The sequence below is a fragment of the Megalobrama amblycephala genome, linkage group LG5 (assembly GCF_018812025.1).
Source record: "Megalobrama amblycephala isolate DHTTF-2021 linkage group LG5, ASM1881202v1, whole genome shotgun sequence".
In the NCBI taxonomy this organism is placed as follows: Eukaryota; Metazoa; Chordata; class Actinopteri; order Cypriniformes; family Xenocyprididae; genus Megalobrama; species Megalobrama amblycephala.
Genome location: NC_063048.1, coordinates 28,279,002 through 28,304,892, shown reverse-complemented (window position 1 = coordinate 28,304,892; position 25,891 = coordinate 28,279,002). Strand labels below are relative to the sequence as shown.

The 25,891-nt window shown below is 36.5% G+C and overlaps 2 protein-coding genes across 4 annotated transcripts in view; both read left to right on the top strand.

Annotated features, from left to right (window-relative positions):
* Nucleotides 1-929: 929 nt before the first annotated feature.
* On the top strand, nucleotides 930-10,901 carry plk4 (polo-like kinase 4 (Drosophila)). 3 transcript variants are annotated; one of them, XM_048191628.1, is made up of 16 exons: nucleotides 930-1,148; nucleotides 2,341-2,436; nucleotides 2,536-2,631; nucleotides 3,623-3,737; nucleotides 4,400-5,384; nucleotides 5,529-5,614; nucleotides 6,620-6,975; nucleotides 7,252-7,356; nucleotides 7,719-7,821; nucleotides 7,911-8,060; nucleotides 8,170-8,303; nucleotides 8,463-8,557; nucleotides 8,664-8,790; nucleotides 8,903-9,046; nucleotides 10,192-10,298; nucleotides 10,506-10,901. In XM_048191628.1, exons 1-16 carry the CDS (start codon nucleotides 1,119-1,121, stop codon nucleotides 10,603-10,605), a joined length of 2,829 nt encoding a protein of 942 aa, XP_048047585.1. In that variant the 5' UTR covers nucleotides 930-1,118; the 3' UTR covers nucleotides 10,606-10,901. The 3 variants fall into 3 exon arrangements, with proteins under 3 accessions (XP_048047585.1, XP_048047584.1, XP_048047583.1); XM_048191627.1 differs by lacking the exon at nucleotides 930-1,148 and adding an exon at nucleotides 1,202-1,781 and having other exon boundaries at nucleotides 8,664-8,748; XM_048191626.1 differs by lacking the exon at nucleotides 930-1,148 and adding an exon at nucleotides 1,205-1,781.
* Nucleotides 10,902-11,608: 707 nt separating this feature from the next.
* Nucleotides 11,609-25,891, top strand: part of itpk1b (inositol-tetrakisphosphate 1-kinase b) — a 60,176-nt gene continuing 45,893 nt past the window's right edge. Inside the window, exons 1-2 of the mRNA XM_048191629.1 lie at nucleotides 11,609-11,930; nucleotides 15,640-15,807. Coding sequence (XP_048047586.1) covers nucleotides 15,713-15,807 — 95 coding nt within the window. The 5' untranslated portion in view covers nucleotides 11,609-11,930; nucleotides 15,640-15,712. The remainder of the gene's footprint in view (nucleotides 11,931-15,639; nucleotides 15,808-25,891) is intronic.

Here is a 25,891-nt window from a genome sequence, read left to right as displayed (position 1 = left end):
TAAGAGATGTTTGCTCAATTTGTATTACTTGTTGGAGTAATTAATGAGCCACAAAATATTTCTAAATTGATGCATAATAACTTGACACAAATTGGGGTTAGTGAGTTGATGAAGAGGTAATAATTAAATCATAAAAAAAATTAGGGCTGTCAAAAAATTAATCACGATTAATCACATCCAAAATAAAAGTTTGTGTTTACATAATATATGTGTGTGTACTGTGTATAATTATTATATATATATATATAAATACACACACATTCATGTATATAAGAAAAATCTGTTATATTTATATATAAAATATTTTTATTTATATATAATATAAATTATATAAATATATATACAGTATATACATCCAAATATTTCTTAAATATATACATGAATGTGTGTGTATTTGTATATACATAATAAATATACACAGCACACACACATATATTATGTAAACACAAACTTTTATTTTGGATGCGATTAATCGCGATTAATCTTTTGACAGCCCTAAAAAAAGTTTGTTTCATAAAAATATTTGTTTACTTGCATGTAATTTGACCATTACCTCATATTAGAGAACTGTGAATGTGTTATTAAACATTGAAATGTTTTAATTTAAAATCTTATAGTTAATATTTTAGGTCAAAGGGACAAAAAACTTTGAGAATCCCTGACTAAACTATGTTTAAGTGAACTATACAAAAAGAGCCAATGTTGTATTTAATGTTATTAATTATAGAGAAGCCAGTGTTGCAATCATAAACAAAACCATACAACCATTAAATTGAATTATTTTATGTATTCCATAAATATGTATAGGTACTAAAAACTTGATATCGTTAACGTGGTAATGTAGAACTTTTATTTTGACAGGCTCTGGACGAGTTTTGTGTTGTGCTATAAGCTGTTCACCGATTGGTCAGTTTGCGCAGCGACGTCGATGACGTCATTACGAGTTCTAACGGGCGGACTTTTCAAAATGGAGGAAAGGCAAACATTTTGGAGGGGAATACAAATATATCGATTAAAAGCATTTTTATACGTCATGCTCAAGTCAAAACATCACGGAAAAATAAGGGTATTTTAAATACACACACGAGTCGTCGGACTGAAGAGATTATGAAGTGAAAATGAGTGTCTCAATCGGTGATAAAATTGAGGTAAGTAGCGCGGCCGCTTGCGGCTCGAGAGCCATCCAACCCGACTGACTATTGTATTAAATTCGGAGGTTTTGTGTATATTTTAAGCTCCCACAACCAGCTAAAATTATCCCTTTGTTGATCTTTACTTTGGTGTGTTGTTGCTTTCGTTCTTTCTAGCTGGTCAAACATTTAAAACGCAATGTTAAACAGTAACAAAACTTCAATTCATAACATTTGCAGTAAAACATTCTGATTTATCCGCACACGGTTACACTTCCGTCTGGATCGCGCCTTCTGTTCATCCATCTGCGGTAAATTTTCAGTGCAGCCAAAGGTGTTTTGGGGATTGGGAGCATGGAAACTGTTGCTAGGCGACGTGCGGTAGCGTCAGTGTCAGGTAGAGTCGCGGGAGGAGAGCGGGAGAGTGATGAACAGATGTCACTGTCAGATGCAGGTAACTAGTGACTCGTCAACAAAGATTGCACAGTGCTCGCAACGGGCTGCTTTTGTGTTGTCGGCTTGATCCGTGATCGAAACACTTTATGAAACATGTTGGAAGTGATTCAATCATTCCTGATAAATTTGACTTCTAAAGGAAAAGATCCACATGAGGACAGAATTTTGGCATCATCTGTGGATCTTAGAATCGAGGTAGGAGATTTTTATGGAATAATAATAATAAAATAAAAAGGTAATTGACTTTTTCACCCTCACAATTCTGAGAAAAAGTCAGAATTGTTAATTTTAACTCGCAATTAAGTCTGAATTGTAAGGGGAAAAGTCTGAATTGTGAGGTAAGAAATACCTTTTTTATTTTGCTATTCTGTGGTGGAAAAAAAAACAAAAAGTCAGAATTGCGAGATGCAAACTCAGAATTTTCTGAGAGAAAAGTCAGAATAATGAGAAACTCGTTAAAAGTTTATACCTTGCAATTGTGTGAGGGGGAAAAAAAGTCCAAATAATGAGAGATTTCTGCAATTGTAAGGGAAAAAAAGTAAGAATTGTTAGATAAAAAGTTGCATTTACCTTTTTTGTTTTTTTTATTCTGTGGTGGAAACAAGCTTCCATAGGGATGTCATTTAGAGGTTTAGGGGCACAGAAACTCTCAAGGGGACAAGATCAATCTCATGGGAAAGGCTCTTAAAATTATCTCATTTGGTCTGTGTGTTATTCTCCCATCTAATTCAAACAATTGCTTTTTATGCTTCAGGACTTCAAGGTTCTCACCTTGTTGGGGAAAGGCTCATTTGCATGTGTCTACAGAGCAAAATCTGTAAACACAGGCTTGGAAGTGGCAATCAAAATGGTAAGAACAAGATTTTCTGTTTAATTAACCATAGTGCCAGGGTTGCGGTTGTGCAGCATCTGTTCAAAACCGTCCACTGATCCCCATGTGTACTTGCAGATTGACAAGAAAGCCATGCACAAAGCTGGCATGGTGCAGAGAGTCATTAATGAGGTGGAGATTCAGTGTCGGTTAAAGCATCCTTCAGTTCTTGAGGTGAGCCCTGAACACTCATCACAGACCTAACCGGACTTCAACTGATGCTCATGTTAGATTAGAATGAATATTTTACTTTTAAATGGAGAAAAAGATTTGCATAGTTTTATACAGATCATTAAAATCCTAAGATGCCACAGAAAAATTATGGAAATATTTATAGTGGAAATAAAAATTTTGTTTTGATTATGATGTTTCATCGGCTACAGCGATGATTCCTCATTGTCCACAACAGTATTTGAAGGCGCAATACTCCTTGTTTGTGTGAATTAAATTTCGGGATTGCAGAGCTGAATGCTCTTCAAGGTTCCCACTCGTTTTAACTATAAATTTGGTTCGTGATTTACTGAGTAAGGATAATGATTTTAAAAATATTTTTCATTATTTCTAGATGATAAAATACTTTAGAGCTTGGCATGACTCGAAAAATGTATATTCATTATAAAAATGCCCATGTAGCTATAAGTTTTTTATGAATTTACATTATTTTTCCAGGTCTAGAAAATTACTTATAAAATTTTAATTTTCTAGAAAAACGTTTAAAATAAGCTACCTCATGTAGAGTTTTCAAGACATTTGCGAACCCTGGTTCTTCAATGAAAAATGGGGTTGCATAAAAAGAAATAATAATACATAAGAAATGTCTTGATTGTAGTTGAATTATTGCAAAGGTCATAGATAAGTCATAAAAATTATTTGGACAAAAAGTGTGGAAGACCTGACTGCATTAATAGATATGAGAACACCAAAAACACTGATTGATAATGGAATAATATAGAGTAATAAGTATAATACAGATTTTTGCTTTTATGTTTGTTAGCAGCAATGAGATGTATATGGACTGAAGAAAGAACTATATGCATGAATGATGCAGCTTTTGTATAATGTGACATTATTATGCACTTGCAATATTACTTGAAGGAAACTGCCATCCTGAATGACTTATTCATAAACTAAATATTGACCATTCCTTTTATTTCCCTTTCTTAAGCTGTATAATTACTTTGAGGACAGTAATTATGTGTACCTGGTGCTGGAGATGTGTCACAATGGGGAGATGAGCCGCTACCTGAAGGAGAGGAAAAAACCTTTTACAGAGGAGGAGGGTGAGTTCATCACATTCATGCATTACAAATGTTAAAAAATCTTTTCTGTATGTAATTCCATTTTAAAATCAGTGGCTGCTGCTACTTTTAATTTACAGATGTATATATGTATATATATAGTATGCATTGTCTATATCGGTGTTTCCTGCAGAATTCTGTTTTTGCATTGCATTTCCAGCACTTCATCAGGTTTAATGTGTGCTAAACAAAACAATATTACCTTTCGTAACATAACACATCTTTAAATATTGATTCATATAGTTAGATTAATATTCAAGTAACAATCCTAAAGGATTTTTTTAATTAAAGCAAAAAGTATTGAAAGTATTAAAATTGAAAAAAAATAAATAAATAAATATATATATATATATATATATATTAATAGTATAATAAAATAATCTAATTCTAATATAAACTAAAATGCTAAAAAAAAAAAAAAAAACTAAAATGCTAAAAAAAAAAACTAACAAAAACCAATAACTATTTAATCAACAACTAAAAACCTAAAAATAAAAAAAAGTTTCTGAAACATTTAGATGATTTTTTATGATTAATACATTTAATTGATCAAAACTCTCAGTTTCTGTTCATAAAAAATGCCTCTTGTCTCTGAACACTGTGTTTTCAGTCTTTATTTTGATTTTTGTTTGTGTTATCAACAGCGAGGCACTTCATGCATCAGATCGTAAAGGGAATGCTGTACCTCCACACTCATGGGATCATGCACAGGGACCTGACCTTATCTAATCTCCTGCTCACCACCAGCATGAACATTAAAATCGCAGACTTTGGTTTGGCAACGCAACTCAAACTTCCCAGCGAGAAGCACTTCACCATGTGCGGCACACCAAACTACATTTCTCCTGAGGTGGCTACACGCAGCGCTCACGGCCTGGAGTCGGACGTTTGGTCACTGGGCTGCATGTTCTATGCCTTTCTCACGGGCAGACCTCCCTTTGACACAGACACTGTGAAACACACACTCAATAAAGTTGTTCTGGGAGATTATCAGATGCCCACTCATATATCAGCAGAAGCGCAGGACCTGATTCAGCAGCTGTTGCAAAAGAACCCCGCACTCAGGCCCAGTCTCTCTGCGGTGCTGGACCACCCTTTTATGACTCAAACCGGGCCCACTGCCAGCAAAGACTCTGGGAGCAGTGATGGAGGGTCCATAGACAGCGGGATAGCCACCATATCCACAGCCTCCAATGCCACCAATAGCAGCAGCAGCAGTAGCCGGCTACAGAGGAAAACCAGGAAGATGATTGGACAGCCCTTACCCAATCGTATGGCTCCGATCCCCAGCCACTCCCATCATTCCACCAGCTCCAGTTTTAAGAGTGGGCAAGACTGGCAGACAAATTTTCAAGATGATTTATCAAGGATGGGTATTGGGAGAGTTCCCTTGGGTGCTGACAGCGGAAGGCCTCATTCTCGCTACTTGAGACGGGCTCATTCATCAGATCGATCCGGTGCTGGGTTTAGCCACACTCCACAGGAGGCGGAGCTGGAGAGATGCCACTCGGAAGAGATGCTTTCAGGGTCCGGACGGTCATTCCAACCAACATCCGGTTACAGAAACGTTCACCATGGCTACTCTGAGCATGGGCGTCTTCCCTCTCCACCTGTAAAACAGCCTGCAAAGTAAGAGCCGTGTGATTCTATCAAAAATGACTGCAAAATTTAATAATGTATTGAGTGCAGTTAGCATGTTTGGATTTCAGCATCATTTCACTATTTTATAATTATTAAATTTTTGCTTCTTTTTTTGTTCCCCTCTTTCCTCAGTCCAGGATCATCTTTCGCTACATCCACCCATTCGATGAGACCACAGATCCCTGATTCTCAAACACAGGCCTGGTTCAGCAATGATGGTATAATGCCCTGCTGAATTTTTTAGTTATATTTATAGAAGAAATATTTCAGCAAAATTTACATTTCTGTCATCGTTTACCCCCGCACATCCCAAGAAAAAAAAAGATATTGTGGCCACGAATTAAGAATTTGTTCCCCCGATTTGTGGCCATAACTTAACTAAATTTAAACAAGGGAACAAATTAGTATAAAATGTTTTACCTAAAACAAGTGAACAAATTCTTAATTCATGGCCATGATATCTTGCATGTCATGTACTGGGCTCCGTACAAACAGTATTTGTTTATTTTTCTGTAGAATATAAAAGGAACTATTCTGTAGAATGTCGAAGCTTCTCATTTAGCACAATGAGAATGAATGGTGATTCACACTGCCAACATTTTTAGAAAGAATAAAAACCCCCATGAAAGTAGTCCATGCAACTTGTGCACTATATTCCAAGTTTTCAAAAGCCATATAATTGATTTTTATGAGAAACGGAACAGTATTTGTTGTGCTTGACTTCCTCTACAGCTTAGCTTTCAAGTCCTATTAATGCTAATGTTAAATTTAAAGCATTCGAACGAATCTCATGGCGACTGAGACATGAGAGAAAGTTCCGTTTAACATCATTGATGTCAAACCTGGATCAATGCTTCATGAGGCGTCATGTTTAAATATGCTCAAGTATGAATGAGATTTTGACAGCTATACCAGAGGCAGATATTTTCAGAGTAATGACTTCAATTTTAAGCTGTATTCACTCAAAGCTATCATTTAGCTTCAGAAGACTTGAACATAAATAATGCATGAGACGTGGATTGCTTTAATGATTGTATGGAAAAGAGCAGCGTGAACATTCTAAAAAACATCTCCTTTTTTGTCCAATGGAAGGAAGAAAAATCATAAAACTTTAGAATGAAATGCTAGAATTTTTTTGTGTGTGAATTATTACTTTAATATGACTTATTTTAAAAGCTTTGCATATTGAGACATTTTAAACCTTAAAACATTTTTGCATTTAGGAATGTTCAAGAGGCCAGCAGATTTGAGCAGTCACAGCAGCAGTGGGAGTTTTCACTCTGGACGAGGGCCCGTCGGAACACAAACCTCCTGCAGCGACAAACCCAGCGGCCTTCATTCCCAGCAGCAACCCAACCTTTTCCCCCACAACAATCCAGGGCCCTGCAGGGAAGATGGGTTTGGATCAGGACACGTGTCAGAACCTCAGGGCTACTCGGATCCGCAGTTTCTGGGTCCACCCCTTTCCAAAGGCAAAGCAAACACAGAGAAGAAAGAGAAGGCATGTCCTACAAAGAGCTTCCCTTCGCTCTGTGCTGCCAGACTCAAGCCCATCAGACAAAAGACCAAAAACGCTGTGGTGAGTGAAGCTATTTATCTCCTATAATGGGTACAATTTAAGTCAAATTTATCAGTATAGCGCTTTTCACATACACATTGTTTAAAAGCAGCTTTACAGAAAATCATGACATTAATATTTATAATATCTTATATATGTACTGTATAAATTTATGTGTATGTATATATTATGTGTGTGTGTGTGTCCATTTCACTTTGAGTTGGAGCACTGGAGAGAACTTATAAGTTAGAATTGCTCATTTAGAACAACATAATGTTACAACGTGTATTTCCTTAGGTCAGTATCCTGGATTCTGGAGAGGTGTGTATGGAGCTGCTCAAAGGACAAGGAGCTCAGGAGAGAGTCAAAGAAGTACTTAGGATATCCTGTGACGGATCCATGGTGAGGGACTAGAAAATCAATCATTAATATAGTATAATTAATGTGTGGAAGTTACAGGATGAATCAAACACTTTCAGAAAGGAGTTTAACATGAGAGATGGACATATCTTGTTTTAAACAAGTTTTCTGTCTTCTGACGACTGTAATCAATCTCTCTATATTTTTTGTTCTCTTTTGGAAAGTTGTGGAAACTCTTATCACATTTTTTTTTTTTTTTTGCTATTGGAGCAAATAGAAATACAAAAAAATTGCTGTTATCTCTCGTTCACCACAATAGAAATTTACCCAACTATGATGACTTTCGTTTCTGAGAACCCCGGAAATCTCTAATTCTCATGCTTTTGTATATTTACTGTCTTTAGGTTACAGTGTACCAACCTAATGAAGGTAAAGGCTTCCCTGTGCTGGACCACCCACCCTCACCACCTGAAGACATTCTCATCTGCAGCTATGAGGATTTACCAGGTACAGTGACTTATACAAGACTTAACGGAAAAGCTTTTGAAAGCAAGATGTGTTTGTAATATTCAATATTTAACTCTGTTTCCCTGCAGAAAAATACTGGAAGAAATATCAGTATGCTACGAAGTTTGTGCAGTTGGTGAAATCGAAGACCCCCAAAGTCACATTGTACACAAAGTTTGCCAAGTGCATGTTGATGGAGAACACTCCTAATGCAGACCTGGAGGTGTGCTTCTACGATGGTGAGCGGCACAGATGATTCAGTAATATCTCATGCAGAATGAACTGTGTACAGTGCAGAGTGTATCTGATTTAAGCTTAAGGATTTCTTCTTTTTTATTCGTCCATTAGGTGCAAAAACCCATAAGACGAGCGAACAGGTGCGTGTGGTGGAGAAGAGCGGGAAATCGTATACAGTGAAGGGTGATGTAGGGCTGAGCGGACTGAGTCCTGAGTGCAGACTCTACATGGAGCTCTCTGAGGAGGTAATGCATTACTGCAACTGTGGTTACATGTTGCACTTGACTTTATGCATTTTGATAGGTGCACGTTTAAAGCTTTCATATTTATTTTAGGACTCTTAGGTGTCTGGTCGTGCTGCTTGCTACAGTTATAATGCGTGTTTTTTTTTTGTTTTTTTTTAGGGGCATCGAATGTGTCTGTCTTTGGAAGCGGCAATTACTGCTGAGGAGCAGCGCAGTGCTAAAAACACTCCATTCTTTCCCATCACTATCGGCAGGTGAGGCTTGTGTCAGCAGCTAACTAAAACTAAACCCATGCTATTGGTTGAGATTAAATGTCATACATGAGGCATGTCTCACACTGGTTGTCTTATGCTCCACCAGGAGACCCACCAATCCAGCTTTTCCAGCTCCTCAGCCTCAGTGTTCCTCTGGCTCCAGCCCAGCTGCACCTGCAGAGGTGGCACAGGTGTGTTTGAGTCCGCCCCAGCCACCCCACATAACACCATCAGTAAGTCATGCACGCATATTATCTCCAAGCACATCTATTTATTTCTGAGTACGTCCTTCTCTGAAATACAATTTTTCATTAATAGTAATTCATTTGTCGTGTTCACGCCTAGATGATTTCCTACGCGGGATCGGACTTCACCACAGCAAGTGTGGCAAAAGGCAGCTCACCTCAGTCAGGAAAAGATGAACGCACCATTAACACAGGAAAGGTGCTCAAGTCCATTTTTGTGCCGAACATTGGCTGGGCCTCTCAGGTAAAGTGTTTGCCTGGATAGTTTGGGGATAAATTAATTTAAGACTTAAAGGCCTGGTTTCACAGTAAGGGCTTAGACTAAGTGAGGATTAGACCTTAGTTCAATTAGGATATTTAAGTACCTTTTATAAATGTGCCTTAGAAAAAACAATACTGGTGTGCATCTTGTGACAAAACATTGGCACTGACATATTTTAAGATATGTCAGTGCAAGTTGCTTTCAGTAAAAACAGCTCAATCATGCTTAAGCCTTAATCTGTGAAACTGGAGAAAGACTTTTTTATGATGTTAAATAAATGTATAAATATATACATATGCATACACCATTATTAGCTATCAAAAAGTACATTTTAATGCTGTCCGCAAGATACTATATGTATGTATGTATTTATTTATTAATAATGTACTAATAATAATAATTATTTATTTGCTTTTATTTATTATCCTTGTCATTCCAGTGTTATTTATCATTGATATACTATTATAGTTTTTGTTAATATTTTGAATTAGATTGATTTATTTTTTCTTTTGTTTTCATTTTAATATTAAAGTTGTCATTTTACTTTGTCTAGGTTTTAGTTTATCTAATTTTAGTTCATCAATTTAAACTAAATGAAAAGGAGTAATATAGTTTGTTTTTTTCATATTTTATTTGATTTCAAGTAATGACTTTTTTATGGTTTTAGTTTAACAATAATAACCCTGCATTATATAAATATTATATATCTCTCCATGGTAACACTTTGGAATGGGGAACACACATTCACTATTAACTAAGATTTTTTCCTTAAACTCTTAATTTAATGCTTATTAATAGTTGTTGTAGCGTTTAAGTTAGGTATGGGGTATGATTTAGGGATGTAGAATATGATCATGCAGAATAAGGCATTTAATATATGCTTTATAACTACTAATAAACAGCCAATATGCAAGCTAATAATCATCTTGTTAAAAGTGAGAATTGTTCCCCATACTAAAGTGTTACCATCCACCATTATGCATATAAATAATTTTATATAAACTACATATTTAGAAATGATATATCAACATAATTTATAATTACCTTTATATGTATAACTTTTCTCATATAAACTATAGTATTATCATTGAAGTCAGTTTATTTATATTTTTATTTTTATTTTTTAGCTAACAAGTGGTGAGGTATGGGTTCAGTTTAATGACGGATCCCAGCTGATGGTCCAAGTTGGCGTCTCTTGCATCACTTTTACTTCCCCTGATGGACAAATCACCAGGTAAAGCTTGTCATATAGAAAAATCAAAAGAAAATTATTTAAGGACAATGCATTTGCAACATTCATAACTTCCATAATTGCATAAAAAGTCCAGGGATATTTCTTAAAACCATTCAAATAGCTCTATTTTTGATTGCACATTGTGTTTGAGAATGAATGCTGGTAATGCTCCTGTTCTGAATTGTCATGCTGTCTGTTTCCTCTCAGGTATAAAGAGAATGAAAAGCTACCAGAGCTGGTCAAAGAGAAACTCCACTGTCTCTCCACCATCCTGGGCCTTCTCGCCAGCCCCGCCGCCAGACGCTGAGGAGCACAAATGAACTTGTTCATATGACCTTTGTGTTGCTGTCAGAAGCACTTCTGTTTTTTATGTCAAATTCTCACGAATGTGCTTTGAGTGTTTGTAAATATATATTTTTAAACCTTTGTACATATAGTCCCACAGATTATGAAAATTATATATTTTTTATGTTGTACATAATGGGTTTCCTGTGTTTATCTTGTGCATGGTGCCTTTATTTTTGTCTACCAGTTTTCTACTTAGTGCTTCAATGAAATGTTAGCTGTACAAACATACAAGCATTAAACATCTGCTGCCTGGTGTATTATTGCTTTTTCTCTCTTCTGTGTTTATTTAAAGCACACGTGGGCAGGATTTACTAAACTATTCAGCTGGTTACTGATAATGACAAAATGCAAATTCAAGTATAAATGGATGAATCTCACAAAAACTCAAAATATCTCATATTTTATCCCAAAATCTTTTTCATAAAGAATCAGTTGCTCATTGCAATGCAAAAACTCTGTTTAAAGAGTACATTTTTTAAATTGTAAAGCGTATTTGTGAGTATTTTGTAGTCATACATCATGATAGTACATGTATTAAATTTAGTTTTGCTTTATTTTTTTTTACAAATATATTTTTAAAAATGATTACATATACATGTCTTGATATATACACTGTTTAAAAGTTTGGGGTCGGTAGGATTTTATGTTTTTGAGAAAAAAAAAAAAAAGTCTATCCAGACAGGAGCAACAGCATGAATCTTCATCTAGTTTAGGAGCTTAAAATCAAACATTACCAAGAAAATATATACGTTTGGAATACAAGAAATACAGGAACACCTGTTGTTTATCACGCCTAATTTACAGCAGTCATCTTTTATGTAAGGCACGTTGAAAACAAGTATTTTCCATCGCGCAAAAAATAACTACACACCGAGTGCTTTGAATTTATTACCTTGTTTTCTTCAAAACCCAGTCAGCGCGTGAAGTTCTCAATATCAGAGATTGTATTGCACTGGCGCCCCCTTGCGGCAACATTCACACAGTGGATTCAGCAGCAGTGAGGGGCAGAGCAGAACAAACCTCCTGTCATGCTTCAGGAGGAACACACACACACTCGCTAGCCGGACTGAACTGATCCCAGCCCCACCTCAGGAGGAGGCAGTGCTCGCTCTCTAGGTGTCTGGATTGAGACCAGAACGCATTCGATTCATCTGATCATCATCAAAGCGCCTTTAATTCTCAGTCTCAGCGACAGACAGGCAGCAACACGAGTCATGGAGACCAGACTGCCCTCCAGCTAGCTAACCGCTATCTAATCGGAGTCCGAAAACATGCGCTAGACAGGTATTTACTTTTCTGCATCTGCTTTATCACTGTGTCCACCGGGGAGAAAACAAGAGTTGAAGCTTTCTGACATCCATCAGTAAGACTTGAGATGATCTGTATGTGAAAGTAGGTGCAGTGCTAGCTTGTTTGCGCTGCTGCTGAATGGGTTGCTTATGGCGGATTTCATGAGTCCTACTGGGTCCATGGTATTGATGTGTTTTCTAAAATGAACAGAGTATGTATAATGAGTAGAATCAAGTGTATTACTGTTCTGAAGTAATGATAGAGTGAAAGTAAGTCTTCCATCAGAAGGGACACATGGGCTGCGTTTCCAATTCTAGTGAGCTGCCTTCCTGGACAGCATATGTGGGCATCTCGGTGCTTTCTAATGATCGGAAAGTTTCAGCTCTCCGAATGTTCGATTCACGGTTTACCTGGTCTGTGATGCGTCAAATGTTCGAATGTTCGCATAGAAAGTTCGAACTCGCATATGATTCATTGTATGTTCGAATTTTTTTTTTTTTTTTTTTTTTTTTTAAAAGGGTTTGTTCACCCAAAAATGAAAATTGGCATTTATTACTCACCCTCATGTCGTCCCACATCCGTAAGATCTTTGTTGATCTTCGGAACACAAATTAAGGTATTTTTGATCAAATCCGATGGTTCAGTGAGGCCTCCACAGACCCAGAAAGCTACTAAAAACACATTTAAAACAGTTCATGTTACTTCAGTGTTTCAACCTTAATATTATAAAGTGACAAGAATACTTTTTTTTGCACCAAAAATGACAAAATAGCGACTTTATTCCACAATATCTAGTGATGGGTGATTTCAAAACACTGCTTCATGATGCTTAGAATCTTTACAAATCATTTGTTTCGAATCAGTGGTTCAGAGCGCCAAAATCACATGATTTTAGTAAACGAGGCTTCTTACGTCATAAGTGTTTTGAAACTTCAATAGTTCACGTGACTTTGGCAGTTTGATACGCGTTCCGAATCACTGATTCAAAACCTATGATTCGTAAAGAATCGAAGCTTCATGAAGCAGTGTTTATTGGATATTGTGGAATAAAGTCGCTATTTTTTTTTTTTTTTTTGTGCACAAAAAGTATTCTCGTCGCTTTATAAAATTAAGGTTGAAACACTGTAGTAACATGAACTGTTTTAAATCCGTTTTTAGTAGCTTTCTGGGCATTGAAAAGGGAGTGTTATTGCTGTCTATGGAGGCCTCACTAAACCATCGGATTTTATAAAAAATATCTTAATTTGTGTTCCGAAGATCAACGAAGGTCTTACAGGTGTGGAACGACATGAGAGTGAGTAATTAATGATATAATTTTCATTTTTGGGTAAACTAACCCTTTAAATTTATGTAGTGAATCAATTTTTTTTTTTAATATAATATTAACTCGCCTTTATTGAAAGTTCAAAGATGAATAATTATCAAATATTCTAATCAAACGTCAGGACTTATGTATTAATTTAGGAATATTATAAAACCGATAGTGATTCTGATTGGTTGAGCCGCGTTCGAAGCCGTTGTAAAATTCCTGAAAACATTAAGCTGACCGCATTACATAAGTATCGCTGCGCCACTGAGTGTGTATCTTGCTGCGTCTGTCTTAGTAACCACTTATAGCAATGTAAATGTATGTTTGTTCTCTATTGATTTTGTTAATTGAAGCTTTTACTGCATTATGTAGTGCTTAACAACGGCCCTTAGCTGTTATAAATTCACTGTAAACCACAGCTTCTTGGTGCTTATTGCTTTAATTGACTCTGGGCTGTTGAATTCTTAGAAAATAATGCACACCCGAGGTGGTAATGCGTTGTGGCCGTTACACCTCGGGTGTGCATTTTTTTCTTGACTCCATCGGCCCAGAGTCAATTATTTCGCTTATACTACGGTTACCACACCTCAAAACACACTTCCAGTGTTGTATTTCAAGACATTTGTCAGGTTTTTGTCCTTAAAACACTTTTGGGTGTGGGACTAATTTCTTGCGCATCTCATCCCATACCTCCATTGCTGATTCCACAATGTTGTTTAAGAACTAGTAACGGAGGTTTGAGCCTTGATAGCTGAATGATACAATCAATAACGCAGTTGAGAGCGAGAGAAAATAAGCAGCATATGTGAATTAGCCTACCTGAGTCTGTGCGTCTCTAACAGCAGCAGTGTCTCTACTAATAGCGAAACTGATAAGTTTATCTACCACAAGAACCACACAGTTATTACCTCGCTGGTGAGAAATGGCATGTAGCTTTTAAGTTGCTAAACTATTTTATTAATTAATTCGTTGAGCAGCGCTGACAAAACATTTCTGTGCAAGTTTGTGTCCGTACTGTACAGTACGTGTGTATGTTTGAAAGAGGGAGAGCTCGAGAGAGTATGTGCTTTACACAATAAAACGTATTTTGTGGCAAAAACCATGACAATAATTTGTCGTTTTCATCCTATAGTTTACTATATTTATTTGCTTGGTCGTGTCATTGTGGGTTTTGTTTCTTTTGCGGTTGTAGGCTGTAAAGGCAGGGACACACCAAGCCGACGGTCGGACGTCGGGAAGTTTTTGTTCGTCGGCCGACTACGTTTTCTCAGTGTGTTTCGCACCGTCGGCTGAAGTTGGTCCTCGTCAGCCTTTTTCGGCCGATTCGAAATGTTGAATCGGCGTTGGAGCTCGTCTGTCCGTCGGGCCATCTGATCATTCTGGCTGTTCAGCTACTGCCACCTGCTGGTTCGGAAAGGCATTTCATCTCACGCAGGCGCAGAACGGACGTGCTACTTGGTCGTCGGCTGTCGAGCGTTGGTTTGGTGTGTCAGGCTCATTTTGGACACTCCCGCTGCCAACTTGAGCCAATCCCGCAGTCTGCTTTCGTCGCCACTAGTTCGTCGTCTTGGAGTGTTCCGGCCTTAAGGACCTTTTGAAATAACTGAAATCATTTGGCGAAGTGTCTGTAATGTGGTCAAGATCTGCTAGAACTACTTTAGCCGTGCATTTCTCTGAAAATATTTGCACGCCTTAGAATGTTGGTCAACCAATCAGATTCGAGCATTCAACAGCTCCGTAGTATAAACTCTCCAATAATCTATTGATTTTTTTTAATCGAATCAAGGCTCTGAACTCACCAATGAGGTTTTGAATTTCCAGAGAATGTTTGCATAATGCATTGAATGTTTAAACTGAGCTTTCACACTTGATATGAGAACCTTTTGAATTAGCTTATAATGCATCAGATGTTCGGACATAACGCTTATAATAGTCAAATTCTCGCACTCATAATTGATGCATATGATTGTCAAATAGTTAAGACTATTGCATGAACAAAACAAATTCTTAAACTTGCTTGTAATTAATCTTTTTTTTTTTTTTTCTACTTTTTATTTAAACCTTTGATTTCCATGGTTTTGAATTAAACTCGCATATGATTTGTTTATTGAATGATGCATCCCATGATGTTCTAATAGAACATTGAAACTCGCATACATTCCAACTAAAGTGCTTGTTGATACCCAAACATTCAGTTTATCTAGGCAGTTCATTAGGTTTGATGTCAAAGCCGTGGAGCATTAATATTGGGCAGAATCTGGCTAGTATATTTACAGACACATTTATGCCTCTTTATTGTTCACTGTAAGTCGTTAGCTGTCTTTGATTTAACCCTCATAAAAAAATGTTCATCATTTCAGGCACTGATAATCTCTCTTGGCTTTGGTTTCACAGGGTTGTATAAGAAGACTGTTTCCTGTTTTCACTGGAGTGACACTGCTGTCACATCTGGCCATCAGCCGCTGAAATGCAGACTTTCCTGAGAGGCAGACGAGTGGGCTATTGGCTCAGCGAGAAGAAGATGAAGAAACTCAATTTCTTGGCCTTTGCAGAGATGTGCAGGTGAGAGGTGAATATAGATCCATCAGCCTGGATCTCTTCCTGCATGTGTTTCCATGTAAGAGCACAGCAGGTGTCTGTTGCTGTTGGGCTTAGGCCGTACTTGTGGTCAGCGGTTCATCCAGAACAGCTGTTTTCTGTGTCTGCTTTTGTTCCAGTATCACTCTGCTGTTTGACAGATCAGTTGATTGAGCTGTTTGAATACAAAGGTGTGACAGGATTTTTTTTTTCTTGAATGTTTTCTTCATTGTGCATGTTAGAAAGGACTTTGAACTGTGGTTGAGAAAGATCCAGGAAGGTTGCTTGCTTGAGGTTGTGTAATACTGTGCAGCAGAGATCCATGTTAACATAAGATGCATATTAAGACACTATTTCTCGTGGAAGTGTTTCATAAGCAGAAATTGTTGTTTAGGTTGACAGACTGCGTATCTGATTTAAAGAAGTGCGCAAATGACTCATACCACACTTATATAGCTAAAATAATCAATTTTGCAAGTTTTAAATGGTTTTTCCCAAACACTCCCTGTCTGTCTTTGGTTGGATAAAGGGATAGCCCATCCCAAACTCATGCATTGGTTGAGCAAATCTTGACATGTCAGGCATGTCGGATTACTCGAAAATATGAATTATTTAGGAAAGGTGTGTTGTTAACCCTTTGATGCACAAGCTATGAAAACCCCTTCTAATGCACAACATGGGTCAAAAATTACCCGTATTCATTTCCTATGTAATTTCAATCATGACTGAGTGTTTCTTTGCTGAATCTTTAAAAGAAATGTATTTTATCATTCATTTATTCCAGGTATTCCTTAAATATCTTGTTTTTGTTTGTCAAAAATCATTATGTTCATTTTTTTTCTTTCTTACTTTATAAACAAACACAGTTTTTGTATGTCTACATCAATTTTACACACATGGGTCAAAAATGACCCATATTCATTTCCTATGTTATTTCAATCATGACTGAGTGTTTCTTTGCTGAATCTTTGAAAGAAATGTATTTTGTCATTTATTTATTCCAGGTATTCATTAAATATCTTGTTTTTGATTTTCTACAAATAATTAAATAAATAAATAATAAAATACATTTCTTTGAAAGATTCAGCAAAGAAACACTCAACCATGATTGAAATTACATAGGAAATGAATACGGGTCATTTTTGACCCATGTTGTGCATTAGAAGGGTAGTGATACAAAAATTATTTTTATTCAAAAAGTAAGAAAGAAAAAATGAAAATGAGGATTTGTGATGATCAAAAACAAGTTAATTGAGGAATACCTGGAATACTGAATGATGAAATTAATTTCTTGCAAAGATATAGAAAATAAAAACTCAGCCGGGTCATTTTTGACCCATGTTGTGAATCAAAGGGTTAATATTTAAGCAATTGTGATGCGTTTTTTTTTTTTTTTGAATAAAATCCTTAGTTACTACTGTTTTTTTATTTCTAACTAAATCGATTAATCATGATTAATTGCATCTAACAAAAGTTTGTAAATATATAGGCCTAATGTGTGTGTGTGATATATATATAATATATAATAGATGTAGCTCATCTTCTCTTATGTCAAAATCCTCCAACATTTTTCTTTAAAACTTCTTGTTTTAGACTTCTAATTAGTGACCGGCGTTTTTGCTCTATCCTCTGCGCTTTTGCGTTCACAGATCAGAATTTGGATTTTTCCCACCTCCTTCTGGGAAATAGGAAAATAACGTATGCAACACCGCTCAAAGTCGGACATTCGGCGTGTGAACTCATTGTACATTGATCAACCCCGACCTCGGCGAGACGCGTCATTTGACGTCACTTCCAAGATGTCTCCAAGCCCTGTTCCCAATGAGCATAAACATAAAAGCAAACTTTTACATTAGAAATTGTTTATATAATGATACCTTCGTTTTTGCTTTTCGTCAGCTGTTTTCAAAGCATGACGACATCATGTGGTCAACATGTGAACGTGACGTGTGATTGACTGAAACTCACTGAGGTCTGAATTTGGACATTTAATTTGGGATATTACCAGCTTCAACTTTATTTGGAACGCAGGATTAGGCTACGTCCTTCATCATACGTCGGGTCAGAGGTCACCTTTCCACCAGAACTCTACTCTTTTGTGAAAGTGCATACGGCCATTGCCGTAAGCCAGTGATACCATTACAAAGCTGGGAAGAGCCAGGATATCAATTAATATAACCTTGATTGTGTTCGGCTGAAAGAAGTCATATACACCTAGGATGGCTTGAGGATGAGTAAATTATGGTATAACTTTCATTTTTGGGTGAACTATTCCTTTAAGAACATTCCTAAGTATTTCTTATAATTTGTCCTCAATTTTTTTTCTTCAATTAAATTCTGGCCCCTGAGCCATATGTAGGGGCCAGAATATAACATACACTTGGGTTTTGGGCTGATTTGTCTTGGACCATTAAGCAAACGCTCAGAACACCCTAGCAACTGCATAGCAACATGGTGAAAACCACTAAGAACATTCTGGCAACTGAATAGCAATTTCCTGGCTACCACTTTCAGCACCCTAACATTGTGGTAGTGAGTTTTGCATGGCTGCACACTTACTTTTCCCCTCCCAAAAATATATAATTATATCTTACTCTGCAGGGTTATTCTAAAGTGGTTTTATTTGTATTAGAGCTGCATAATTCTGGATAAATTGAGAATCATGATTTTTTTTTTTTTTTTTTTTTTTGTTTCAAACAAAGATCACCCACAATTCTGGACAGACAAACTGAACAAAATAACATGTAATTTACTAGAGGTTCTGACAGAATGTTAATTGCTGCAGTCTATTTAAAAATATTTAATTAACTTGAATTATTTAAAAAAATCAGTTTGAATAAACGATTCAATGACTCACTCATAAAGACTTCACTTCTTTCATTAGTGGATGAATCTCTTGAATGAATGATTCAATGACAAATACATTTTTTTAAGTCACTTGTCACCACCTACTGGTGTAACGATGTAATGACACAATCGTTATTTGAATTGCCAAGTTACTTTCAAAAGCTGATTTGCTGTATTTTGATCACTGCTATGGACATCGGTGTTTATATCCAAACTATAAGCTTTTATCTCAGTACTTCTGTGATCATTTGAATATTTGTAACAGACACAACTATACTGTGAAAGACTGTTTGTGAAGCTGCTTCCTGCTGTCTCTGTGTCAGCGGCAGCGCAAACACAGATAGGAATGTTCCTTGGTGATTTTGTGAAAGGTTTAATAGAAACAGGCGAATCATTGTCATTTAGGAATGAGATTGCGTGGGTGTTTGAATTGAGATTGCGATCTTTTAGCAATTAATCGTGCAGGTCTAATTTGTATAAAGAGTCATCTATTTTGTTCCGTTCACAATGCACAATGTCAAAAGGGTAATTTGCCAGTTTAAAACTGCGCTTGCTGTAAAATATTTGCAGTATTTTCCTCAAGCCTGTGTTTTGTTATGCTCTGACTGTTCTTTGGCTTAAGTATCTCTGCTCTCCAGACTTTGATACCCTTGAATGATTTTACATGGTGCGTGTAGGTGACTAGTCTTGGCCTGGCTGTTTTAACACTGTGCCAGCACTTCTATTCCCTATGACTTTGCAGTTAGGCAGATTGGCTTACTCATCATTGAAGGGCCCCTGGATTATTACCCAACATTCAGAGGGAGAGAGAGTGAATGAGTGAGTGAAAGTTGGCATTGCAAGCACTTGGACAATGCACTTGGGTGCTGTGTTTGTATGGGCTGCATGTGTAACCTGAGCAAACTGAATTGCTGGACCTGCAAAGGGTTAAGGTTACAGTGCTTTGTGTGTGTCGTAAATGTGTGGTGTAGTGAAAGATTATGTGTGTGTGGGGTTGGTCTTCTTCTTCTTTTTTTTTTTGTCTTGCGCTTTGCTCGTTGTGCCCCACTGTCTCTGTCTCCAGCTGAATGAACAATTGTGTAATGTGTGAAGCCAGCATTGCATCGGATTTCCTTAGTGGCTGTGACTGTGTGTGAGGAATTGTGTGACTGAGCTGGAGAAAGTGAGGGATCGAGGGAATACAACAATGTGTTCAGTGTAAGCGGTCAAGTCTGTCAGCCAGTTAGCAAAGGGATATGTTTTTGTGTGTTACACATTAGCACTTTTTTAAGGGACACGTCACTCAAATGAAAATTGTCATCATTTACTCACCCTCATGTCATTCCGAACTTGTTTGACTTTCTTCCACTGAACAATGGAAAAATGTTAAAGACTTTTCTGTTCCAAGTCTTCTGAAGCCATAAAGTAGCATTGTTTGAGAAACAGACAAAAAATATTTTGTTATTCATTGTAAATAGGTCATTGACGAATAAGGTTTTTAAAAGTGTAAAAAACATAATGGAGATATAATTAATTTAGAAGTTGTATTAAGTATTAACAATGAGATTATGTGGTTTTTATAATCAATTAACACTCTTTTTGTAAAAAAAAATTTACAAGATGGACAATATTCGTCACTAAAAAGTCATTCAGTTTAACCAAAATTTCGGTTTTACCGAATGACAATATTTTCGAATAATGCTAACAGGCTGATATCTATCTAGCTAGCTAGTTAGCAAAAGGACAATCAAACATTTTATATTTAGGTTTTGAAATATTACAACATTTTCCATGTTTTATAGCGGTTGTACCGAATGACCTGATGTTTCGGGACATGCGTATGAGCAAGTGAAAACATTTTCAAATAGTTAAGAGAGAGTTAGTTACTTTGCTTCATGACCATGTGGTCCTTTGCAGGTGCCTGAATGATGTCACATCCTGTCACATGATATTGACCGCATGACTTGATCCAAAATGGTCCCTTTTATATTTGTTATTTTTAATGACATCAATGAAATTCATTTTTCTGGACATTCTTTCTCATAACAAAGCGATGACTTCTACACATAATTTTAGTTGATATATGATGTTATAAAATCATGCCAGAATAAAAAAAAAAATACATTTATTACATTTTAAGATATTTTAATCACTAATGAAATGGCTGTATTGGCCTTTGGACGGTTAAAACGAATGACCTTTTGACACTTCAAAATCTTTAAAATACCTTTTATATGTAGCAAAATATAATTAAAACCTTTTGGATTCAATAAAAGAGATCTAGTTGTGCTACCTTACATACTTTGGATGTCATATCTTTGTTTTGTTTTTTAATTATTATTAAGGCCTTTGGACAAAAAAAATGACCCGTCACGTCATTGACCCAAATCTTTTTTTTTTTTTTTTTTTAGTTGAGCTAGCTAGCTTGGAGACAGGTGGTATTGGGGAAGGGGCATTCTCATTGTTAAAGGTGCCCTAGATTAAAAAATTGAATTTACCTCGGCATAGTTAAATAACAAGAGTTCAGTACATGGAAAAGACATACAGTGAGTCTCAAACTCCATTGTTTCCTCCTTCTTATATAAATCTCATTTGTTTAAAAGACCTCCGAAGAACAGGCGAATCTCAACATAACACTGACTGTTACGTAACAGTCGGGGTGTACGCCCCCAATATTTGCATATGCCAGCCCATGATTGAGGCATTACACAAGGGCAGCCAGTATTAACGTCTGGATGAAAGGCATTAGACAAGGGCAGAACGTCTGGATGTGCACAGCTGAATCATCAGACTAGGTAAGCAAGCAAGGACAATAGCAAAAAATGGCAGATGGAGCAATAATAACTGACATGATTCATGATAACATGATATTTTTAGTGATATTTGTAAATTTTCTTTCTAAATGTTTCGTTAGCATGTTGCTAATGTACTGTTAAATGTGGTTAAAGTTACCAGCGTTTATTACTGTATTCACGGAGACAAGAGCTGTTGCTATTTTCATTTTTAAACACTTGCAGTCTGTATAATGCATAAACACAACTTCATTCTTTATAAATCTCTCCAACAGTGTAGCATTAGCCGTTAGCCACGGAGCACAGCCTCAAACTCATTCAGAATCAATGTAAACATCAAAATAAACGCTGTACTTACGCGATTAAACATGCTGCATGACGAACACTTTGTAAAGATCCATTTTGAGGGTTATATTAGCTGTTTGAACTTTTTTTATGTTGTTTAAGACAAGCGCGAGCTCTTGGGGCGTGGAGCACAAGATTTAAAGGGCCACACACCCTGAATCGGCTCATTTCTAATTATGCCCCAAAATAGGCAGTTAAAAAAATGGATAAAAAAAATCTATGGGGTATTTTGAGCTGAAACTTCACAGACACATTCAGGGGACACTTAAGACTTATATTACATCTTTTAAAAAAAGTTCTAGGGCACCTTTAAGAGCATTTGATTGGACAGAAATCTGTTTAGAACAACATGAGTCATCAATATTTTTGATTCGTTATGTGGATGAGGGACAAAAACAACATCTGCTACATGTGACTTTTGTCAACGTTTATAATAATTTTTATCCACATTTTTGTAAATATTTAGTTTATACTTAGTTACGTTTCAACTAAGTTTAATAGTGCAATTTAAAAATAATTAATAGTGCGTAAGTAACTTAGTATCTTTTTATGTTGCAGCTAGGGGTGGGAGAAAAAAAAAGATTCTCCAATGCATTGCAATTCTTTCTTCAGCGATTCTGAATAATTTCTGAGAATTTCATAATCGATTCTGAGTTTCGTTTTTAACCGCAGATGCGCAATGTCACTTTGTGTTCTAGAAACAGCCGTATTCTGTTTGCTTCCAATAAACTTGCACACACACAAAAACCCTCAAACTTATAATTTAAATATTAAATATAAATAATCTTCCATACATTTCAAAAAGGTTGAAGCAAATTACTAGGGCAATTGCAGTCTTCATTGCACTGTGAGAAACACATGCTTTTTTTTTTTTTTTTTATGCTTACAGTGTTCACTTACATCGATAATCGTTTTATCATCGCATCGCAGCCCTCTGAATCATAATTGGATCGAATCGTGAGGTGCCTAGAGATTCCCACTCCTATTACACACAGCTGGTGCAACTGAGCCCCTGGATTTGAGGCTTTTCTGCCTTTTTTTTTTTTCTGGAGATCCTCTCATGCTCTGTCCAGTTAGATGAGGGCAGTTGGTGGACAGCCATTATCAGGTCTTTCCAAAGATGTTTGATTGGGTTCAAGTCCGGTCTCTGGCTGGGCCACTCGAGGACATTCACATTTTTGAGTAAATCAAGTTAATGCAAGTCTGAATGTCACTTGAATATATTGGTGACCCTCTGAGCATGTCAATCACACTAGCACAGATTAAAAATGTTTTGTGGATTAAAATGTTAATCCTTTTATAACCTCTTCAACCAAATTACTTGAACTGTCCAGAGTCAATCAATCTGAGTTGAGCGAAGATCTATTCGGCTGTTCTAACTCATGTCAGACCTTTCAAATGACTGTATTATTTTCTGGGCAGGCTTTCTCTAGCACTGTCTTGTTGTTTTTCATGTTTTGGCAATGACTCTGACAGTGCCGCTAGTCTTCTATGAGCTCTAGTTTAGATTTCTCTAGAGATCCATTTGATGTTGGAGATCCTGCAAGATAACAGTGTTGCATAAAAACTTACTGCTTTCATTTTAGATTTAGAGAAATAGTTCACCTGATAATAAAATGATCATAAATTTACTTGGCCTCATGTCATTGGACAAAAGGAGTCTGCTTATTTCTTTTCATTCTTCATGTTTCTCTCTTGCGTTGTTGCTGGACATGTTGCTTTTTGTTTAAACATTGTTTTTTCTTCAGCTTTCTTAATCTTTCTTTGGTCAAAGTTACCGTAGTACCATATTGTCCGGAATGTAAGATGACCCTGATCATAATTAGACCCCCTCCCCCTTTTTTTTTAAGATGGAAAAAATACTTTTTAAGGACCATATCTTATCTTTTAGAAAGAAAATGCTTTTATTTGAAAATAATTTTCATATTGCATATTTTTCATATTTTAATTTCTAATTTTTATATTGAAAGAATGGTAAATACTGGTAAAACGGACCAGCAATCACATTTAAAAATGAACACTTTATGGCATACCATAAAAATAACCTGTAGTTCTCATTTCCAGTAGATTTTAGTTTCACAATGACTGATGTCTTTTTTTATGTACAGTGACAGATGTTGGCATGTCAAAAAACACAGGTGTTTGATCCGCATTTCATAAAAAGACAGCATTTTCTCCCTGAAGTCGGAGGTCAAGTGCCGGGCAAGACTTGTTCTGCGGCGTAATGCTAATCCATTACGCCACATCATTCTTATGGTGCGAGCGTCTTCAATTCAATTCAATGAACTGAAAATGTTTGCTCTGCTCCGCCCTGTGGACATGCACCATTACGCTGCATCAAATCGGCTTCGAAGGAATTGACAGGCAAGTGTGTCAGTACGTAGACGAAAGAAGAAATGAGGGGCTCGTTGATGGGTATGTTCAGCTCTTTGGCAATATCCAGTGCCTTCAACTGGATGACGGCTCTGGTTATGGGTAGCCCTTCATTTCTTTTTCAGCTACGTACTGTCACACTTGCCTGTCATTTTCTTCTTCAAGAAGTCTAGATCCTGAATATAAGATGACCCCATTTTTATGGATGTATTTCCAAGAAAATAACACTGACTTATATTTGGAACAGTACGGTAGTTTTAAGTGTGTTGCTAGTAGCCGGTATTCTGTAGTACGATATATTGTGATGAACATACACAGTACTGTTATCGTGGGCACTTTAAAATACCATGAATGATTCTGTATACCTTATTGTGAATTTTTAGAATGCTGCTTTTCCCATCAACCAGTTAAATTTAACAATGTTAAGAATTTTGTACTCACTACGTGTTTATCAGACAACACAAAGTACTTAAAGTGTGTATATATATATATATATATATATATATATATATATATATATATATATATATATATATATATATATATAAACCATTTGCAACTAGAATATTCTATCTTTTATTTATTTTCAAACATATGTTAATTTGTCTAACCCCCCCAACCCTAACCCTAACCCTCGACCTTAAAATAATTTCTCTAAAATTAATTCAGTGGTAGAACAACTCTTAACCGGATGAATTCTACTGCTGCTGCTACCTGAGCAGCCTCCTAGTGGCTACAACCACACTCTGCAAGTTTCGTGTTTGGGTCGGTACACAGAGCCCCGCCCATCCCCTGCCAGCGGAAGTGTGCGACCTGCTTTACGGCATACGTCACGTATAGAGGATATGCACGTGACGTCACCGTCGACCGTTACGACTGCGGTCACGTCCACTGAGTGGCAAAAGACTGAGCGGCAGCATTGGTTTTCAGCGTGAATGTCCCGAAAAACACACAAAACACATCCAAAACGGGAAAGAGCTTTGTGATTTGACTGTACAAATAGCTTTGACACAAACCCTGAGGCATATATTTAAAGACCGCCGAAAGCTACAGAAAAAAGAAGCAAATGGATCACTGTAATTCACAGAAACAACTTGACTTCAGCAGATAAACATGGATTTGCAGTAATCATTTTGTGTCAAATTGTTGGATTTTGAGGTAAAATCATACCTTATATATTGTATTGTTATATATTATGTTGACAACTCATCAATTAAATATTTTCCATCTTATATTCTGCATAATTGTGTGTTTTTAAATAAACAACACTGACAAAAACTATACTATAATGTTTAAACTATATATGTTTTAAGGCTGGACAATATGACGATATAAAATTGATATAAGTGATTACGCGGATTTAAACCTACCTATATTGTAGTTATATAAAATATTCACAGGCAGATTTGCTTTATGTGTCTCCCCGCCGTCGAAATCAGGCACATATAAATGTCAGGAAACACGATTCCTGGCTGCATGCAATATCCATGGATTAGGTTTATTTGACAAGTTGTAAGGAACACATTCAATTCCAACCTTTAGTGTAATTCGTCAGTTTTACTCGTGTTTTCGCCGTTTCCTCTATTAAATCCAGTCACGCAGCAGGTTCTTTTGCCACTCAGTCCAGCTGAGGGAGCGCGCTTTCGGCGGGAAAGTGACGTCGATGCATACCCTCTATTTTACTTGTAGCCTGGGTGGAGTTAGCCAACAGCTAACTATAAGACAAAATGATC